The sequence below is a fragment of the Rhizopus delemar genome, genomic scaffold, assembly GCF_000149305.1.
Source record: "Rhizopus delemar RA 99-880 supercont3.16 genomic scaffold, whole genome shotgun sequence".
Taxonomy (NCBI): domain Eukaryota; kingdom Fungi; phylum Mucoromycota; class Mucoromycetes; order Mucorales; family Rhizopodaceae; genus Rhizopus; species Rhizopus delemar.
The window spans coordinates 256,118-277,356 of NW_027137842.1; the positions used below are offsets into that span (position 1 = coordinate 256,118).

The 21,239-nt window shown below is 36.5% G+C and overlaps 7 protein-coding genes across 7 annotated transcripts; 3 read left to right on the top strand and 4 right to left on the bottom strand.

The window, feature by feature from the left end:
* Nucleotides 1-306: 306 nt before the first annotated feature.
* Nucleotides 307-2,067, bottom strand: RO3G_15379 (uncharacterized protein; the record flags this gene model as incomplete). Its single annotated transcript, XM_067669963.1, has 2 exons — nucleotides 307-1,360; nucleotides 1,415-2,067. The coding sequence occupies 2 exons, from the start codon at nucleotides 2,065-2,067 to the stop codon at nucleotides 307-309; spliced, it is 1,707 nt and encodes a 568-aa protein (XP_067526064.1).
* Nucleotides 2,068-2,512: 445 nt separating this feature from the next.
* Nucleotides 2,513-3,830, bottom strand: RO3G_15380 (uncharacterized protein; the record flags this gene model as incomplete). Its single annotated transcript, XM_067669964.1, has 8 exons — nucleotides 2,513-2,695; nucleotides 2,756-2,818; nucleotides 2,867-3,045; nucleotides 3,105-3,185; nucleotides 3,254-3,319; nucleotides 3,456-3,515; nucleotides 3,570-3,746; nucleotides 3,818-3,830. 8 exons carry the CDS (start codon nucleotides 3,828-3,830, stop codon nucleotides 2,513-2,515), a joined length of 822 nt encoding a protein of 273 aa, XP_067526065.1.
* Nucleotides 3,831-4,203: 373 nt separating this feature from the next.
* Nucleotides 4,204-5,164, top strand: RO3G_15381 (uncharacterized protein; the record flags this gene model as incomplete). The annotated part of the gene is made up of 2 exons (XM_067669965.1): nucleotides 4,204-4,368; nucleotides 4,424-5,164. 2 exons carry the CDS (start codon nucleotides 4,204-4,206, stop codon nucleotides 5,162-5,164), a joined length of 906 nt encoding a protein of 301 aa, XP_067526066.1.
* Nucleotides 5,165-5,205: 41 nt separating this feature from the next.
* RO3G_15382 (uncharacterized protein) lies at nucleotides 5,206-8,059 on the bottom strand (the record flags this gene model as incomplete). The annotated part of the gene is made up of 5 exons (XM_067669966.1): nucleotides 5,206-5,783; nucleotides 5,838-7,498; nucleotides 7,633-7,695; nucleotides 7,822-7,966; nucleotides 8,026-8,059. The coding sequence occupies 5 exons, from the start codon at nucleotides 8,057-8,059 to the stop codon at nucleotides 5,206-5,208; spliced, it is 2,481 nt and encodes an 826-aa protein (XP_067526067.1).
* A 3,487-nt stretch (nucleotides 8,060-11,546) lies between these two features.
* RO3G_15383 (uncharacterized protein) lies at nucleotides 11,547-13,013 on the top strand (the record flags this gene model as incomplete). Its single annotated transcript, XM_067669967.1, has 6 exons — nucleotides 11,547-11,582; nucleotides 11,630-12,241; nucleotides 12,284-12,380; nucleotides 12,428-12,521; nucleotides 12,572-12,653; nucleotides 12,702-13,013. The coding sequence occupies 6 exons, from the start codon at nucleotides 11,547-11,549 to the stop codon at nucleotides 13,011-13,013; spliced, it is 1,233 nt and encodes a 410-aa protein (XP_067526068.1).
* A 95-nt stretch (nucleotides 13,014-13,108) lies between these two features.
* On the top strand, nucleotides 13,109-14,089 carry RO3G_15384 (uncharacterized protein; the record flags this gene model as incomplete). The annotated part of the gene is made up of 2 exons (XM_067669968.1): nucleotides 13,109-13,520; nucleotides 13,569-14,089. The coding sequence occupies 2 exons, from the start codon at nucleotides 13,109-13,111 to the stop codon at nucleotides 14,087-14,089; spliced, it is 933 nt and encodes a 310-aa protein (XP_067526069.1).
* A 555-nt stretch (nucleotides 14,090-14,644) lies between these two features.
* RO3G_15385 (OPT family small oligopeptide transporter) lies at nucleotides 14,645-16,999 on the bottom strand (the record flags this gene model as incomplete). The annotated part of the gene is made up of 2 exons (XM_067669969.1): nucleotides 14,645-16,634; nucleotides 16,785-16,999. The coding sequence occupies 2 exons, from the start codon at nucleotides 16,997-16,999 to the stop codon at nucleotides 14,645-14,647; spliced, it is 2,205 nt and encodes a 734-aa protein (XP_067526070.1).
* Between the last annotated feature and the right edge of the window lie 4,240 nt (nucleotides 17,000-21,239).

Consider the following 21,239-nt stretch of genomic DNA (forward strand, 5'->3'; position numbering starts at 1 on the left):
ACTATTCCTATTTTATACCCTGTCTTTTTTTTTTCTTGCAAATAAGCACATTGTTCCTAGATAACTCTTCTTGTTTCTTGACTTACGTTGCCGTGATCTTCTTGTAGACGATCCCATTCTCTTTCTGCTAATTTTCTTTCATAAACATTGTCTTCTTCACCACTTTCTGCCCAAATATCTTTGTCATGCTCTTGATCTGTCATTTGCAATCAACCAAAAAAAAAATATTAATAATAAAGAAAAAAAAAATTGACATGTTAAGAGCAGACTCCGCTTTTAGTAATTTGTAACACAAAAAACATTTATTTATAATTTTGCTTTTTCAGTCTTTTGTTGCCATGCAAAGGCCAATTTCTTTCTTCCACCAGGAGCAATAAGTACATTAATTACACATGTTTGATCCTTTGAGTCCAATGCTTCCTTCAAAGCCTTTCTTAATTCAACCTTATCCTTGACTAACCATCCTTTACCACCACAAGCCTGTGAAATCATTTCATATCTTGTTTCAGGCAATAAGGCAGTTGTAGGCAGAGTACCATTATTCAGTGAAGCATTGTATTCAGAATCATCTAAGCCGTGATAAATGCCGTTGTTATTAATGACAATAATTAACAAGGGTAATTTAGATCGAATTGCAGTTTCTAATTCCATAGCAGAGAATCCAAAGGCCGAGTCACCCACAATCGACACTACTCGTTTAGGAGGTCCATAATAAGATTGGGCAGCGATCGCATAACCCATGCCTACTCCCATGGTGGCCCCCGTTCCTGCATCAATGCGATGTCTGGGTTGATGAACATCGAAAAAGGATCGCCCAATGTCCATCGTGTTCGCACCTTCACTGATATAGACCACATCTTCCTTGGGCAAAAGGTGTTTGATAACTCCAAAAGCAGACTGGTAACTAAGAATATCTTTATCCGACCCTTGTTCTCCTGAAAGTCTTGTTTTCTCTACATTTTGTTTGGCTTTTTCGAGTAAACCAGAGACATAAGAATCATTCTTCTTACTTAATGAATCAATGGATTGTGTGAGTTGTTTGACAACCAATTGGATGTCACCTAATAAGGGCAAAGTGTCATTTCTGTTATTTCCGATTTCTTCAGGTGATATATCGATTTGTATAAAACGAACGTGAGCATTCCATCGAGGTGTGTGGCCATAATGTAATATCCAATTTAAACGAGCACCTATCAAGAGAACCACATCTGCTTCTTTGAGTGCTTTTGATCGAGCGGCTGAGACACATAAAGGATGAGAATCAGACACGACACCTTTGCCCATAGGAGTTGGTAAAAAGGGGCATTTTGTTTTCTCGATTAAACCAAGCACCTCTTTCTCTGCTCTGGCATAAGAAGCACTAATTTAAACAAGTCTGTTAGAAATTCCAAATATACATGTGAATAGAGCTTACCCTTTACCAACCACAATAAGAGGATGTCTTGCGTTCTTCAATAAAGCCACTGCCTTATTTAAATCGTCTAAATCAGCCATTGCTTTTGGAGCATTAGGCACTTTGGGAACTTGAATATCTTCCATCACTTGCTTATTACGAATCGGGTATTGAATAAAATCAGCAGGCAAATCAACGTAGGCAGCACCAGGTCGTCCATATAAAGCCGTTCTAAAGGCCTTTTCGACGATAAAGGGCAACTGCTCAAGCGATGTGGGTCTAGCAGCGTATTTGCAATATGGTTTACATGCTTCCACTTGATCAAGTTCTTGAAAAGCACCTCGTTCGACTTGATCTGTTTCAGACGAACCAGAGAGTAAAACCATAGGCCAACAATTGATCTTTGAATTGAGTAGACCAGCAAGGGCATGAACCACGCCTGGACCACCCACACTTAAGCAAACGCCAGGTCTACCACTTAAATAGCCATAGACAGAGGCAGCATATGCTGCAGATTGCTCATTACGAAAACCAATAAAGCGTATACCGGCTGCAACACAAGCCTCTGCTACCTCAACAACAGGTATGCCAACAATACCAAATACGACTTCTACTCCTTGTGTCTTTAGACAATTGGCAATAAGTTCGGCACCAGAGGAAATAACGGTTGTCATGAAAAATATAAAGATAGAAAGGAAAAAAGAGCAAAAAAGGAAAAATAGAGCCGACAAGATATATTTTAGCGGAAGATAAAATTAGATGAGTAGCCTTTTATCCATCATGCATTTTGTTTATTGTCTTCTTCTTTTACCCGTTATTAATTCTTGTCTTATCGAAATAATCTCATTTTCAACAAATGACATTGTATTTTCTATTTGAAACACTTGTGCTGCATTTCCCCAAGGTGCATGATGACCCAAGTAACTATAGTTGTCTTGTACTTTGTTTACTGTTTTGTAGTTGCTTTTATCTATTCTTAGTTTTCTAGCTAAGCGATTATCAATCACCCATCGATAAAAATGTAAAAGATAAGATCTACAGTAAGCTCCAAACGCAAGGTAAACAGGTTTACTATATCAAATTCAGTATGATGCACGTATAATGTTATTATGATTCTTATTACTTTTTTGATATAGCATGTGCAGTAGCATAGTCTAAATCAGCAGTCAAGATGACTCGTTGTGAATGAATAATAATATCTTCATAATTCTTTATCTTCTCTGCTGTTTTTTGTTCTTTGGTTGAGTCCCATATCTTGATTGATTCTTGTCCTTCAAGTCGTTTTGACATCTTTTCCTTTACCTTTTTTTTTTTAAAAAGGTGTTAACATACTACAAAAGAAGTATATTCCTTAATAATTACCAAATCTGGAGTTCTATCTGTAAACACAATCGTCACTTCATCTCCAAATCTTTGAACCATGCGCTATATAAAGCGTTATTACAAATCTTCATAAGCTTAATCTCTATTCACCTTAACATTATCTGCTAATAATAACGCATCTTCTGAATACCATTTACAATCCCTTGAATGACCACCCACAATAACCGCAGAATAGCCTTTTTGATGGTCAGTTACATTGGGTGTGACATCTAATAGTGGTGCAGGTGTAATGATGCCATTCTTTTGTTTAGCCAGTGGACCAAGTGCGGCTATCAAAAATTGAGTATTTTCTTTACTATTGCAATCATTTTGTATTTGTGTGTTTTACCCATTTTTGCATTTGCTTCATATTTTGGTAAAATGACTTGATTGAAGTTGATAAAAGGTATATTTGGATAACCAACATAAACTACACTGAATATAAACATCTTGTCTTTCCTCTCCCACTGAATTATTTATTGTCTTTTTTTTATATACCTGAAAATGAGTTTTTAGCTACTTTTGATAGATGAAGGCAAGCAGACACTGTGTTTTGTCCACTTGCTATAATATAATCTGGATATGAATCCTCTTTTTCTTTTGAATCATTTGAATAAGACAGATACCATGGTATTTTGTTTATATCTGTTTCTAAGCTTTACTTTAGTTTTGATCTTTTATTTTGTTGATTTTGGTTTACCGGTGTTTTTATTATAATCAACAATATACTTTTGAATAATTGTTGGAAACATTTGAAGTTCTATATTCAATCATTTAGTGCAATTCCGTGTAAGCCAGTAACCTTTCTTTTTACTTTTGCTAGACACGATTGTCTTTAATTTCAAGTTTTCAGAAAGTTGGTTGGATCCAGCCAATCGTTTACCCAAGGCCATGGCCTGTAAGGTATTTTCAATACCTCCGTCAGTGACAACCCAAACTTTTTGGTTGGTTAAGGTGGATGAATATCGAACTGATAGTTTTATAAAACGGGCTATAGAAAATATATAAGATTCCATTTTCTCTGCAAGATCTAAAAGAATAGTCCCATTCTTTATCTAATACCATTCCTAAACATCGTCAGTGAGTACTGTAGTAGACGAAAAGGAAAAAAAAAAAAAATTCTCGAGAAATGTCAAAGTTGAGCAAAACGGAGATAAGAAGAACATGGTTTGGAAGTCTTTAGCTTTTATTCTCAGACGTTTATTAAAATAAAAGAATTGTACTCTTATAATATTAAAAATACGCATAAAATCATGATTTCAATTTCTGTAGTTAGAGGAACAGAGAAAACAGCATGATGGTTGCTCTCCTGCCATGATACCAATGCCTGCATGTCTACCATTGTATTCAGTCCGGCTCGTATTACACGGACTTTATATTTTTATGACTTCAAATTCAAGGGGCTTAAGCTTTCACTGATCATCTTTACTTCTTTTTTTATCAAAAGCATGCCTTATTCATTCCACAGTCATTCAGGCCAGTTTTGTAAACATGGACATGGACTTTTGGAAGACGTTGTAAAGGAAGCGATCAGAAAAGGGTTTCACGTTTATGGCCTGTCTGAACATATGCCTCGCTATGCAGATTCAGAGCTTTACCCTGAAGAAATTGAGGTTTACAACAAAAGATAATAGACAAAGCTCACTGTTAAACAATTCAAATATATAGGCAGAATGTACACCTACCACTTTGACAGAAACCTTTCGCGATTTTCGCTTAGAGGCTGAAAGATTAAAAGAAGCATACAAAGGAAGCATATCACTCTTGGTAGGCACAGAAATAGAATTCATAAACCAAGACTATGCAAATCACATTCAGCAATTGAGAAGTGAAGCAGACTATGTCGTCGGTTCTCTTCACCATGTCAATTCTGTGCCCATTGACTTTTCACCTGAACTCTACCAAACAGCCTTGGCTGGAGCCAAGGATAGTTTGCAAACCTTGTTTGTACAATATTTCGACGAGCAGTGGGAAATGCTGCAGGCCATTCAACCAGAGGTCGTAGGCCATTTTGATCTCATCAGGATATTCGCAGATCAATCTGTGGCCGATCAGGTTTTACTTGAATCTCAAGTTTGGCAGCGTATAGTTCGTAATGTGGATTATATTATTGGCTATGGTGGTCTGTTTGAAATCAATTCGAGATCCTGGAAAAAAGGCTTGAAAGACGCGTATCCTCAAAGAAACATTATTCAAATCATCAAGGAGAAAGGAGGAAAATTCACTTTGTCTGATGATTGTCATGGACCTAATGATGTGGGGTTATTTTATGAAAAATTACCAAATTATTTATTAGAAACAGGAATCGATACGATCCATTATTTAACTAGACAAGAAGGCAAAGTGATAGTAAAGGAACATAAAGATATTCTAAAAGACGAATTTTGGACCAAGATACAGAATTGGTGAAAAAAAAAAAAACGTATTTTACAAAATTTATTATTAAATGTTTAACGACGGCCATTGCCACTCTTCTTCTTTGCCTTCTTTTCTCTTCGCTTCTCTGCACGTCTCTCTTTCTTCATCACACCATCCACCATCTTATAACGACCCTTGACACCCTTAGGACGGCCCTTGATACCACGATTAGCACCCTTGGCCACAACGACCTTGATGTCCTTCTTTGGTTTTGTCTTGGATGCTCTTGCAATCAATTTACCAATTGTCTTTGCCTTTTCCTTTTCGCTCATGTCAGGGTTATCAGCAATGTCTGTTGCCTTCTTTTGTGCTTTGGCTAGCTTTTGGGCAGCCTTGAACTTCTTTCTAGCCTTGGCTTCAGCCACCTTCTTGATAGGTCTAGCATTCAATGCTCGAAGCTTTTCTCGAAGTTGATTCATGGCTTCCTTTGTCACAGGCAAGTTGGGTTTGTTATGTCTGCTTTCTTCATCCAGGAACCATTCGGGAAGGCCATCCTTGTCTCTGAATGCTTCTTTGGAGAAACCCATATCGACAAGGTCTTCCAATGTCTTTTCTTTATTAGCTAATTGTTGAGCCAAAGTGATTGATTCAGGTGTAGTCAATCCTTTTTCTGTGTCAAAAAGTTAGAAATAGGCACATTATGATTTTAGCTTTTGGTTCTTACCGAGCGCCTTCTTCATAGCCTTGGAGTTATCGTCTTCATCTCCATCCCACATTTCATCGTCAGAAGGAAGCTTATCTTCCATAGGCTGGATTTCAAAATCACTATCCTCTTCCTCTTGTTCTGAACTGCCGTCATCTTCTTGATTTCTCTTTCTCTTTTTGGATTGTTCTCGAATAAACTCTTCGTCGTCACTTGATTCCTCTTTTTCCATGAGCTCATCAGCTGCTACATCTTGGAAGATGTCCTGGTCAAAGAACATAGCAGCCGCAGTAGAAAGGCCGCTGGCTGTCTTTTTGGATAAGGCAGCTTTTTGACCAAGATCGTTCATGAGTGAATTTACACCATTTGATTTGGTAGGTGCGGCCTCTTCATCTTCAGAAGACATGTCATCATCACTTTCATCATTATCCTCTTCTTCTGAATCAGAATCTGAATCAGAGTCAAATTTTTTGTCTCTGTTCTTGTTTTGTGTCTTTTTGTCATCAAAACCAGACCATTCATCTTGCTCTTCTCTAGCTTGCTTGGCTCTAAATTTAGCATCTCTTTCTGCTCTACGTTGTTTATATCGACTGTAATCTTCGTCCATTTGGTTTTCGAGATCACGTTCATATTCATCCTCCGAGTCAAGATCTTCATCCATATCCATTTCAGCAATACGACCCTTCATGTTCTTATCTACCTTAATATCATCTGGACCGTCATCCTCATCGAGATCGTCTGCCATAGACATGTCTCCGTTATGAAGCTTTTCAAGTGATGAATCCTTCTTGATCTTTTTAATATTAAAGACCTCATCCTCACCAAGGCCACCATCATCCAAAGCAATGTCAGTAGGGACAATCATGTTCAGCTGCATACGTTGAATCAGCTTCATCTTCTTTTCATTCGCCTTTCTCTTTTCTCTCTTTCGCTTAGCTGCCTCCTCTTTTGTGAGATTAGACAATTCGGCCTCAAGCATCTCGTCTTCATCCATCGGTTCCTCTTCTATCACTGCAATCTTCTCTTCCTTCTTTTTATCCATCTTCAATTCATCACGAATCGTAGTTCTCCATTTCAACAAGGCCTTGAATTCACCTCGACCGAGCACCTTCAAATCTTCACAGTTGATCTTTATATCCTCTGTTGTGATATCTCGCTTCAAGAGCTCTCTTGATTCATCCGATGTGAATGTAAACTGATTGTATGAACCCAAGGTAACAATAGGATCATCAGCACGAATGAATTCCATGACATCTAACGTCTTATGGAGGGTATAATCGCCATCTTCATAACCATCTCTGTGTCTCTTCTTTTTCTCAGGTCGAAAGACGTCAGCCAACTTTTTGGGTTCTTCTGCACCGACATCTGAAAAGACAGCCTTGGGATCCAACATACGAGGATCAATCTTTTTGGGTGCAATAAAATCACGACAGACTACGAAAATTTCGGCAGAGACGTTACGAGAAGAAGGTGGTTTGGTGGCTTCGACTTTGCGGAAAAGCTGTTGAAAGACCCAAATGAGTTTGTTGTAATCTTTGGATCGAAACACTTTGGTGACAAATGTACCGCCCTTGCTTAGGAATTCCGTGGCAAGCTTGAGAGAGACAAGTACAAGTTCGGATTGTGAAAAAGCGTCGTGTGCCCATGCTCGACCTACGTTGGGAGCACCATCGTGAAGAACACTAGAGAACGTCAATGACTGTTTGAGGAAAATATTTCTTTTTATATCTTACACATCGGCTTTCCAAGTTTTCATTTCTTGTCGTAAGTTTTGTCTACATCTTTCTGTGGTAATGTCATCTGTGAAGGTAATTACACCTGGAATAGGTTTGATTGGGCAAAGATCCACACCTGTTCAAAGAATGTTTTAGTGTCAATGCTAAAATAGACATGAATATATAAAGTACCTATCACTAGACTGCTTTGTGGCATATATTTTGTTGCTACTTGTAACCTTGGAAAATGTAAGTAAGGAACAAGGCTTAGAGGAAGGAAATCTACTTACCAACCACCTGGTGCAGCACATAAATCAATTAATGCTCTTGACTTTTCTAAAAAGTTGTATTTCTTATTTAACTGAATCAACTTGAAAGCAGAACGAGCACGATAACCTTGCTCCTTTGCCAAGTGGTAATATTTATCCAAACGTCCTATGTTTATATTATTGTCAATACTTGTACGCACCTGTATTTCATTTCTTGTTTTTTACCTTTTGAGTGTTTCTTCTCTCTTCCTTTACCCATGATCTATAATTTTAAAGTTGGATCTAAATTAAAAAAAAAAAGAATTTTTTGTAAAAAAAAAAAATGAAAAATCAGGTTTCTATAATTGGATAAAAGATCACAGTTGTACATATAAGCCACAATTCACTGTCAATTTATTTTCAGTGGTGACAAACCAATGAATGGAATTAAAAGGCAATATTTAAAAAACGAGAAAGAGCATCCAACCAAAGGATAGGAAAGGTAAAAGAAGAATTCTTACTATTGATATTGGTAGCTTTGAATGATATAAAACTCTTTAAACCATCTTATCTATAGCATGGTTGCTGTTCTTGCTGGTTTTTACCCTACTTTTGAATTTCAAGACTTTATGAGCATAGGAAGCAAGATTGTTCCTCTTACAGCAAATATGGTGAGATTTATCTGACGGTAATGATATGCTCAATGCCAATACAAACCTCTGCAGCGTCTCTTCATCTTGATGATTCGATCTACAAATAACAGGGTGTGAATTAAAGCACGCTTTGCTTGAAATCATCGATAGATGGACCCTGAGGGATGTAGCCGATGTCCAGCTTGAAAAAAGTAGCCATCGTTTCAATTTGGATATAGGATGACGAAAGATTGTTATTAAATACGGCTTCATGAATAGATTTTGAAACAAAATTTCACGATTCGAAGTACATCATCATTCAATTTATGAAATACCTCGTATCTTGCTTGAGGATTTGATCTAATTTAGATTCATCAAGAACTCTTTCAATAGCGCTTTTCATATTTATATCAAAGAACAACTTGAGTTGTTTGACTTAAAGGGAACGAGTTTTTTTGTTTTTTCAACTTTAAGGATACTATCAATAGCCTTAAAAAAAAACAAAATTTGTAAACATTTACTTCAACTTTAGTAAACAATATACTAGAAATGGTAGCCAATGAAAAACCTTAAAATTGAAACACAGAAATGTCTTTTTAAACTTTTCTTTTTCTTTTTCTTTTTCTTTTTTTCTTCTTCATTGTTTTTGTTAGAAACTGCTCTTCTTTCACTTGGTTGGTCTGCTTTGTCACGATCTGTGGTATTTGTCTCTGGATAAACTACCCATACTGTTAGGACGCGTTGTTCTAATTGTAGGCGTGTATCATGCTCATAGTTCAGCGTGGGGGTTTGATTTAGCTTATCGACGTTATCCAGCAGCGTGGTTGTAACAAACAGGTTATTTCTTGCCGTCCAATCCTACAGTAATGCGGTTACAATCAAAATGCTGACGCTTTTGTGTGGGAATATGAAACAAAAATCTATTCCTGGTAACCTGACAGACCATCACAATCGTTCTATACTGGGTGACGACTAGTGCGGACTGCAAAAGGGTCGTGTTTGGGTTCATCACTATTTTGCTATTGTCAACTTGGCTTGAGTGGTTAGAATGTGGATGGGCTGGATCCTCCCCCTTTCTTCCACTCGCCAAAAAGCAGCTAGGCCCAAATGCGATCCCTCAAGATGGATAAGTTTTAGGGATAGAACTTGATTCATCAAGGGTAGGAATCAGAAGATCCGCTCGGGCGTATCGTACCTCCCCTTAAGGCTGGTCAGCTTCAGGTATCTTGTTGACGCTTGGATACTTTTTGCTATCGTCTTTCGATTTTGGGGTCAGACATACTTTTACCTTCTCGGGGTTGACTCTGTTAATCAAAGCTTGCTTTGTAAAAAAGAAAAAGTTTTGAGAACTAAGAAAAGTACCTTTTTTTTTTAAAATAAATGCTTATTGACATGAATAAACATATGACTTCTTTTTGATTGTAATGATAATTAATGACTTGGTATTTAAGCTAAGCTACTTTGCCATCCATTGGAATATAAGCTAAAGGTGTCACTTTTAAAGCGCACTGATTTCAGTTATATCATTAATTGCTCTTTTTCTCTATTACAACGAACAGTTGCATATGTCAGTAAAGTATTTTAATTCCTTTCTATTTTAGTCAGAAGCTTCCTCATAGAGTTTAAGACTTTGACATTGCTCAAGGAAATTTGTCTCATTCTTGCTCATCCACTATTGTAAGTCCTATTTGCAGTTCACAACTTCAAGCCCTTAACGCCACCCTCTCTTGTCCTCTTCTAGTTGTCTATCCAAGCTTCTTAATTCCTGTCCGGTTCTTTCTCTCTCTCTCTCTCTCTCTCCTCTCTGGCTTGACAAATCAACCCATTACATATTCTCAAGTCTCATTTGTTTTGTACAAGTAGAGTTCATGTATTTTATGCTTGAATCGATTTCTACACCTAAATAATTCTCACCAAACTTACAAACTGAAAAGTAATTATCTCAACTATTTTCTCTGCTCTAGGTTCATTCTTGGTCAACTCTAGATCATCAAAGAAATTTGATAACCCTCATATCTCCTCCAAGGCCTCAAGTACTCTGAAAGATTACATGCTGAGAAATGATGGTTACTTCCATTGGTATTTTAAAGTATTTATCGCCATGGGTAAACACAAGCATTTGTTCCATGCTTGAGCAAAAACAATAACATTTATTATTTTGGTTTGAGGTAAGATAATATTTTATTTTCTAGGTGTTCATTGAATACCCCTTTTTTAAACTTTATGTGTATCTTTTGTGTATATAATTTATTGCAACGATAGTCTCAAAGCATATGAAGGGCAAATCCCGTCTTTTTGACAGCCAAAAAAAAAGTTTAATAATCTTTTCTTTCTTTTGTACATTTATATTTCCTTTTCATGTTTTGTATCCCTTAGTAGTCGAACAATAATGATAATAAAAAAATATATTCGATGGTTGTTTTCAACATGACTGCAAATTAAAGTTTGTGCATTTCTGATTTATAAAAATGACATGAAAATCTAGGACATACTTGTGTTGCAGACTTAAATTGAACAATCCATTCATCTATCGTCTTGATATAACTTGCGGCATTTGAGTAATAATGAGTGTTTAGTAAACATCCAGAAAAAGGAAAAAAAAAAAAATAGTAGAAAGAAACAAGATTAGTGGCAACCATCGATAGAAAGATGTGTATGTGTGCGACTTGACCAGAATACAAGCAATGTATATCAAGTTTTATAGATTGTATTTATAGTGTGCATACATCGAATGAATCTTTACAAAGTATTGTTGCCCATTTACTTGATAGGCTGGTTGTCATATTAAATTTCACAATACATCATTATTGTTATTATCATTATTTCTGTGTAATGAATCGCTTTTATAAATACCCTTCTCTTTTCCTCATCTTTTCTGACACACTCACCTATTCATATCATGAACGAACAAGACACCCATTTCATATTTTACTCTTTATAACCCTTTTGAGGTCAGTTCATTATCCTTGGTGTCAAAGAGGATACACTCTTCTTTGCTTTATAAAAGAATGGATGAGATTGAAATTCATCGTGGGAAAAATAAAAGGAAAGTATCCTATTTTCTCACGAGACTAATCCATTTGTCCTTGTCCCCTTTTTTCTTCTTTTTCTCTTTTTTTTTAAATCTTATCCACTATGCTTTTGAATCGTTTAGCGAGACCTGTGATGAATGTAAAAAGAGATAGATAGGTTGCAGTAAGCTCAATTTTCTATTTTAGAAACAATGGACAAGATCCATTCCACGTTCATTCTCCACCTATAATTCTGCTATCGCTGGTCTCAGTCCTCAGCAAGAAGAGCTTCGAGTAGCAGTTCAGGACTGGGTGAATGTCGAATTGGCTCCTCGAGCAAATGCGATTGATAAGGAAAACGAGTTTCCTATGGACATGTGGCGTAAGTTGGGAGACATGGGACTCTTGGGTGTCACTGCACCTCCAGAGTATGGTGGGTTAGGCTTGGGATACTTTGAACACACGATGGTCATGGAAGAGATCTCGAGAGCCAGTGGATCGGTCGCCCTCAGTTATGGCGCTCACTCCAATCTGTGCGTGAACCAGATTGTGAGAAATGGCAACGAAACCCAAAAGCAAAAGTATCTGCCCAAGTTGATCTCGGGTGAGCATGTGGGTGCCTTGGCCATGTCTGAACCTGGCTCTGGGTCGGATGTGGTGAGCATGAAGTTGCGTGCGGAAAGAAAAGGAGATCATTATGTCTTGAACGGGGATAAGTTTTGGATTACAAATGGTCCAGATGCTGATGTGTTGGTGGTTTATGCGAAAACAAAACCAGAAGCTGGACCTCAAGGAATCACTGCTTTCTTGATTGAAAAGGTATGAATGGATTACTGTTATTTGAATACTTAATCATCATAGGGATTTGAAGGATTCTCTACCGGACCCAAGTTTGACAAGTTGGGTATGCGTGGATCGAATACATGTCAACTCTTTTTTGATAACTGCAAAGTACCAGGTATGGTGACATGAGTTATATATCGCATTCATACTTAGTTATATTAGTTGAAAATGTGTTGGGTGAAGTCAATAAAGGTGTTTATGTCTTGATGAGTGGTTTAGACCTCGAAAGACTTGTACTCTCAGGCGGGCCTCTAGGGTAAATAATTATAACAAAAAAGGAGAACAAAAATTCTCAGATAAAGATAGATTAATGCAAGCTGCTTTGGACGTGGTTGTACCTTATGTTCATGAACGTCATCAATTTAAAAAACCTATTGGTGAATTCCAAGTGAGTGAAAATAAAGTGAAGTAGATCAAGTACTGATAATTATAAAAGCTCATTCAAGGAAAATTAGCAGACATGTACACAAAAATGAACGCGTCAAGAGCTTATGTTTATGCAGTCGGACGTGCCTGTGATCAAGGCAATATTAGTAATAAGGATTGTGCAGGTGTTATTTTATATTCAGCCGAAAGAGCAACAGAGGTTGCATTAGATGCTATTCAATGTCTTGGTGGCAATGGTTATACAAATGAATATCCGACAGGCAGAATATTACGTGATGCTAAGCTTTATGAAATTGGTGCAGGAACAAGTGAGATTAGAAGAATGTTGATTGGTAGAGAATTTAACAAGTTGTACAAATAAAATTAAAACTGAAACATGAGGCATGTTTGCCCTCCTTTTCCCCTCTTTCTCCCTGTTTTTTTTAAAAAAGAATGGATTTTGAAGAAGTTGTTAATATGGATTGGGTATCAAATGAAGAAGTATTAAATGTGGATGATTTTGATAATCAACAAAATGGTTTTCTATTACAAGAACCTTTATCCGTTCCGTCATTTGAACAAATAAAGTATTTAATTGAAATAGCTAAACAGCAAATAATTCTTAAAGAACAAGAAATCCAAACTGCTGATCCTTCCATTATTTTTGCTCCTCCTCCTCCTTTGGAAGAAGAAGAGAGGGTGAATGAAAATGAAAAAGGGGAAAAGAGCATAAGTGAACAAGTCAGTGGTATTCACTCTGAAGAAACGGTGACTACATTAGAAGCTTATGCCGCTGCAGATGGAATTGACTTGAAAAAGATGAGCCCAAAAGAACGTCGTCAGTTACGAAACAAGATATCTGCAAGAAACTTTCGAGTGAGAAGAAAAGGTAAACATGATTTGTATTTGTGTTTCATAAACTCATCAATAAATATAGAATATATTACTTCTTTGGAAGAACAAGTAGCTGAGCATAAAAAAACGATGAAAGAACTAAAGCAAAGGCTAAGTAGAGTAGAAGATGAAAACAAGACACTTCAAAAAGAAATGGATATCTTGAAGCGACAAAATCAACAATTACAACAACAACAACAGCCTGCTTCACCTCGTTCCTCCTCTTCGCTACCTAAACATAACCTTAACAAAGATATCAGTTTATTGGGTACAAAGCCCACAGATTCATATCGTCAACAACAAGATCATCATTGTATTCTTGTATCAAACGCCCTGATGCCTGCTTGGGATTATGAATCCATCTTGACTAAGAAGGAACCAACTTTATTTCAACAACTGGCCAGTCACTTATTATTCCTTCTTATTCAATCCACTCTTCCTCAAGAATCAAAAACCAAAAAGATGGAATATTTATATGATACTTTGATTCAAGCTTCTTTAATCCAAAATTCAACAATCGATCAATCCTTTCTTTGGTCTGACAATAATACTCATGTAATCTAATTTCACTCTTTCATTGTACATACCCTCTCCTTTTCTCTTGCAAACTAACACACTCTTTTAAAAATGCATTTCTTTTATAACAAGACAAATAAACACTTTCTCTCTTTTGTACATGCTACATCAACCCAGGAAAAGAGGGGGGAGTTTAGCCATTCTTTAGGCATGAACAAAGCAATTATTTTTCTCATATAATAATGAAAAAAAAAAAAAAGAAAAGCTGTCTCAAGTATTTTGCAAAACTTGCCAAGTTCGACGAAATCTGTGAAGCAACTCATTGTAATTCAATTTGAACGTGATTTATAATAAATGAAATTCATTTTATATAAAGTATACAAGCAATAGTAGTTTGTAAATTAAAAATGCAGGCAGCTGCCTAACGTTAAGCCTTGATTTTATTCGGTAGCATGTTTCAACAAGCATTTTATATATCTACAGAAATTCAATGTATCGTTACAATGCTATAGAGAGACAGTTGATATGTTTCTTTTTTTTTATTGGTATTTTTATTTAAAAAGAAGATAAATTAACAAGATTAATAAAAATTACAGAATATCTCTAAGCTGTTGCACAAACAGCACAAATATCAGAAGCATTTGCAGCAGCCAATGGACAGTTATCACCTGAAATATAATCAATGCCATCATAGACCTTATATCCACTTCCCCACCAATCAAAGCTAGAGACGCCACTGCCTGTCTGAACACCAAAGATGATCAAGGTCGCAATACTCGAACCACAATCGAAACCAGCGGCTGTAACATAATTGTATTTGACCCACCATTCATGACGGTATTTACGAATAACATACATAAACAACAAACCGACACTGCACCACATCACGTAGTTGGAAGGCATAGCGGGAGGCATCATGCCCAGAGCGTTCAAGAAGAGAGGAACGTGAACGTACTTGACCCAGCTGTTGGGATACTTCTTGGTATAGAAATAAAAGGGGAAAGGAATCAAGGCACCGACAAGGAAAAGCCAGAGCATGGAATTATAGGGCGAGTTGGGACCAAACATTTCTTTGGGACCAATGGTACCCCAGATGATGGAAGCAGAGTAAAACACGGCAGCGTTCGGACAGGTCCAGACACCGGTTTGAGTCACGCAGATATCAGGAATCGTGTCCATCAACCAGGTACCGGTGGCCAAGTTGACCAGACCGCCGATAAAAGTGCCGCCAACTTGAGCCCAGAACATGGCACGAGGGGGGACCTTGGTGTAGTGGCCGAGCTTAAGATCACTGACAAAGGTAAGGGCTTGAGCCATAGAGATGTAACCGTACGTTTTGAAAGTAACATTGGCAATCGGATGGCCGGGAAGAGCGAAACCGATGATGAGTTCTGTAATTACGTTCAGACCAGGTTGCTGGTTTGTGATGGCATTGATAATACCGATAGGAAGGGTAAAGACCATGGGAATAGCCACGGCAAGGATAAGTCCCCACCAGGGAAGGTGAATGGGCCAGACGTAAATTACTGCAAATGAAACACCCAAGGCGGCGATAAAAGTGAGAGCATACCACCACTGAGGCACTTCAGGGTAGGCTCGCATCAACTTCATGTGGATATCGTCCGAGTTTTCCTTTGTACGAGATTCCCTGAATCTTTGCATGATTTCGTGTCTGTGATAGAGCCAGGTGTGAACCAAGATACAGGTCAAACCAGCGAAACCGATACCATAGTTAAGAGCAAAGAAGGGAGCCATACGTAAGGGACCATATTCGGCATAGGCAGCTTCGTCCAAGATGTTATCAGAGTTCAAGACCTTGGAGTTGTCCCATACTTCACCATCCTTGTTGAATAACTTGGAGGTCATGATAGGGAACTTTTGAGCATCCCAGACATTTTGATAATACATGGCAGGACAAATGATCCAGGCGACAATGATGAAGGCCACAGCAATATTGGCAATAGCCCAGGCAGGAACAACAAGCGGGTTGGAGAGGTAAGAGGTGATTTGACTCCAGTCAAGACAGAAGCCAAGGAGGCCCATGCCAGAGTTGACACTGGTGATTTGACTCAGCACACGGCTCTGGGGTTTGATCCAGCAAACCCAAGAGAACGCACCGATGATGGGCCAAAAGAAACTAGGGAACCACTGCCAGACCCACATGGCACCAAACATGTACAGGAACCATCTGAAACGACTAGGACCGGTCCAGTTATCATCCACACGATGCAAGGAACGCAAAAGAGAGATAGTGGCTAGATTAGTAGGCCAGACCATCGAGGCAGGATAGACAAGGAATTGACGAAGGGCACCGGCCATACCGAAACCAATCAGTTGGGTTGTCCAGACCAGCAGGATATTTCCACCCCAGCCCATGTTTTGCTTATAGAATATACGTTGGATGGTAATGATGTCAATAGCATAAGCAGTACTATAACTACAGTTGGCCATGACGACAATAATGACATGTTCTTTCAAATTGAATGGACCAGGGTTCCAAAATTTAGATTTAGGGATAACTCTCTCCAAGAATTTGGCAGCAGGGAAACTGATCAACTGAACGACAAGGGCACCAACAACCAATGGGTTATCTCTGTAAAAGAAAAATTGATTGACAAAGGCAAGGAAGCAAGTAAAGATGAGGCCTAGAAAGACGACACGAAATGTATATACAGGCATGGTTGGGTCATCTGTACTGTAGAAAGGTAAGTTGTAAATTAAATAAAAGCAGTAGGAAACTTACTTTGGGACAACAGCACGGACTTCTTCAATAGGGGAATCTTCTTCATCTTCAACATGTTGTTCGACAGAAACCCTATCAGAAAAACCATAGTTTTCTTTTTCGATTGATGTATTCAAGAAATCTTCTACTTTTTCAGAAGATATGACAGTCTCAGACGTAATATAATGTTCTTCGTACCCTCTCTTTTCTTGAGAGGAGATACTGGTACCAGCCATTGTTAAGGGGGAAAAAAGTTGTACTTTATGAAAAGAAGAAACGTAAAGTTGGTTTCTGATGATTATAAAATAAAGTATTTATATTAATGAATCCATCCGTAACAAAAAAGTAAATTTGTGTAAAGGGCCGTATGACTATATAACTATCTGATTTCCTTTTTTGATCAAAAACACCAATTTGGGATACACAACAAATTCATTTCATTGGCCACTTAATTTTTGTAACTCAAAGATATGCTTTAACTATTGTAATAGTTCAATTTAGAAAGCACGAATAAGAAAACAAGAAAAAGAAAGAATGAATCATCCTTTGTCATAAAGATCATGGCTTTTGAATGTTTTCCAAAAGGTTAAATCTTGTTTTTAATCTAAACGACAGGTTGTACTCGTAAGATGTTATATCACCATATTCGTATAAATAAAATATCAAAAATTATCCATTCTTGTCTACTTTTCTTCCTTCATCCTGGGAACATAATCATTATCTTGTGTTTCCCTCGTTTGTGAAACTCTTCTTTTGTGCTCCAAAAAGGACATTTTTACTTTTTAGAATACTGTCTCTCCAATTAGTGTTTGGCGCTCAGTTCACCGATAGTTTACTCAACACCTGATACAAGAATTTGTATGTAGCACCTTAAAAGTTCTTGATATAAAAAAATTACTTTTTAAATGTAGGCCTGTTTCTATTACGAGAAATAAATGTGGTTTAAATAAAAGGTTATGTTGAATAATCTGAAAGAATAAAATGAATAAAAAAGAAAGAAAGAAAAAAGCATTTCAATTAGACTGTGATATACTTTATAAGCTCACTCGTCTTATTTATTTCGTACACTTTATATGACTAGAAAGATCAAGTAGAAATTCGAATTTAATTTTTGTCTATCAAACATTGTATAAAATAGACTTGAACATCTTATCTATCTGGCACTTTCTTTTTCATCTTAAGGTTACCAATAGAATATAAACATTGATTTCAACTTCAAATGATTTTCGTGAGGGAAAAAAAAAAATCAAGGAAGGGAATATGTCTTTTTATAGTATATCATTCAAATATAAACATCATCCGAAGATAGTGAGTGTATCAATTTGTAGCACTTTTTTATAACCAAAATTAGATAAATTATTTCAAATATAAAGAGTCAAGATAGACTGAATGAAGAGCATTGTGAACTATCTTTATTGTTCACTTGAACCTAAAGCATTTTACTGCATTTTTTGTAAAGATCGGTTATTAAATATAACCTTGATCTTGTTATTCCTTTGTACTATGATACAGAATTCTTTATGAAGTCAGTTTTCTGCCGCTTTACAGATATTCAAACATATATTACTTTTATAAAGCAGCCTTTGTTATCTACTCTATAGGCTTTATGTATCTTTGCTTTTCTTATGATTGAGTAAATATAAGTTATGTCCTTTCGGCAGAATAGGAAATCAAATGATATTCCTCATCCTTAGAGATGAGCAGTTTTTATTTGAAAAAAAAAAAAAAAATCGGCAGAGTCATCCTCACAGTATGAATCTATGCAGACTTGAAATTGCTCTTTCCTAGGTACAAAGTCTATATCGAGATAAATAAATAGTTAAAACTGGTTAATTCTATCTAGAAATAATCCTACACTTGGTAAAGAAAGGATTACGCCTTGTTTAGTTAATGATGAATATGAAAGTCTTGTGCAGATGAAACACTTACAAATATGGCAATCATACATTCAAACATTGTCAGCCAAGTAAACAGTAAAATATATTATTGTTGCTCATAGCTCGTTCTTAATCACAAAATAGAAGAAAATGTTTATTGGCGAAATATAAAAAGGAATAAAAATCGGATTTAAACCCGAATCTTTCATCAAAACCCTAATAACAACACAGCACAAAGCAACAAAGGGGATTATTATCGCATCAATATTGAATTAAATAGGACAGAACAATATGAATTGACCGTTCAAAGTAAAATAGCACAAACCTTGTGCAAGAACTACAGGGGCTCTGTATACATCACGAGAAAAGAAAGTCTTTTTGCGCCAAAGAACTTTCTTTTTTTATCCTTACCAGGGATCACAACCATCCAGATAGTATCATTGTGACGACTGAATGTTTGACCAATTACGTACAAAATAAGGGACTTCTTCATCACCTAATCGAAATACAGCAGTACTTTTGAGCACTCTGATGTTTTTACTTGGGCGATCAAAGAAAAGGTGGATATCATCGGAGTATTCACTCCACTCCCAAGTCCGTTAGAGTGTCACGGGCAGATTGCTTTTCTCAATATCATCTTGGCAAGCTTTTCCTAGACCTGGTTGATTATTTTGCATAAGACCTTTATTTCTTTCCAATGGCATAATATTATTCTTTATAAATGAATGTGTGCTTTAAATTAACTCTCAAAAAAGTATACGTGCTTAAAATTTAGTAAGCCATTGAGGCTGGCCTTGTCCGTGTTAAATCAATAATAAATAGAACAGCCCTTTACCACCACATGAGTATCTCTGTATATTTCATAATATTGAAAAGACCTTTACCCTAACCTTGCAATTAGTTTATATGTATGTTGCTATTTAGTCTTTTTTTTTATTTATTATTTGTAATGACTCAAGTTGTATTATTATTATTATTTTTAAACTGGGTAATGTTGTAAGTGTTTTTTATGTAATTTTTGCAATAAGTTGGTTCTGGTTTATAAATATAATGCCAATTATCCCAATTTACTTGCGAGCTTTGGATACCTGTGAGACTCTTTAAGAAAAACAAAAGCCATAGATATAGAACAAGTCATTGAATATTTTTAAAGATTGCATAAAGGGAAATGGAATAGGTTAATACATCCCATCTTACTTTTCTGAATCCCTTTTTGAGCAAACCCAACGAAACAAGTAATTAAACCTATCATTCTCCGATAGCCGACGCTGTTTCATGCCACATTTGACTTTCAACCAGGGCTCTTTCATAAGAGGCTAAAAAGAGGAAGAGCAAGACAAGAGAGACAATAGTTACCTTTTTCAACTGACTCCGAAAATTTTGTGAGGCTGCGAATAAGTACTTGTACATAACAGTAGCCAGCCTTCATGCTGTACTCCTGAAGGGTATCCTAGGTTCACCACATCAAATGAGACAGTGATTTATTTTTGCACTTTTTTTACATTCATCCCTGTTACTACTTTTTTTTTTAAAAAAAAAATGCATTTGAATGCTAGCGTATTCCTCCGTTTCTAAAGGCAAAGGCCCTTTTGTTTGGTCTTGTCCTCTTTCTTATCTTCTGCACACTGATCCCACATTTATCCATAAAAGCATAATTCACAAGGAAATCAATATAACTGTTCATTCATTCCTGTGCCTTTTCTTGCTTTAATTATGCCTAAAGTATTATGTTTGGTGAAATCTCTAAGTTTGCTTCAAAAAATATTCAGTTTTCTGCCATGTGTTTATTAGTGGGCTAGAACAATATTTATCTTTCAAGAGTCTTATGAATTCTTTTCATTGTTTCTCTTATCGTTCCTATCAGTTTACTATCATTATTTGATAGCGTATGCCGAGTGTTCATTCACCAGCTTTGATTTCAGCCTCCTTCCTGCTCTCTAAATACAGCCATTTCTAATACAGAGTCATTCTATACGGAATTTCGTTTTTTGGCAGGTATACATTTTTTCGAAAAGAAATTGCCCACTTTTTCAGAAACAATATGACCACCTTTATTTCATTACTTTCTGGAAATTTTCGCTAAAAAATACTTTTAAGCATAAAACTAAATAAAACAATGGACTATATATATTATAATCTTTGAGAGCATGCATACTTGGATTTTGACGACGAGATCGACTTAGAAACAGCAGTCAATGAGAACAGGAAATATTAAGATGACTAAAGCTTGATGTTATGATGTAGAATGAAACAGCAGAAGTGACAGAAGCTGTAGACATCTGTGCTGAGGAAATGAAGCTGTTTCATTATACCACTTAGAAACATGTATAAGAAGTATAGTCGGGATCAAATAGAGCGGTTTATCCGTATAAAGCAAGAGGAAGATCTCTCAGCCCCAAAAGCAAATGCATTATGCGGTATTCCTTAAAATAATACAGATGAATCAATAACGAATTTAATGTTAGCAATGACACTGTTTCAGGAAACAATCCATTCAAATCAAAAGAACCATCCATAAACATTCAGCATTCTTGATCGAATTCTTTGACAAAAATCCACCGATAGCAAATTGCATACTATCAATCCAGAATTATTATCC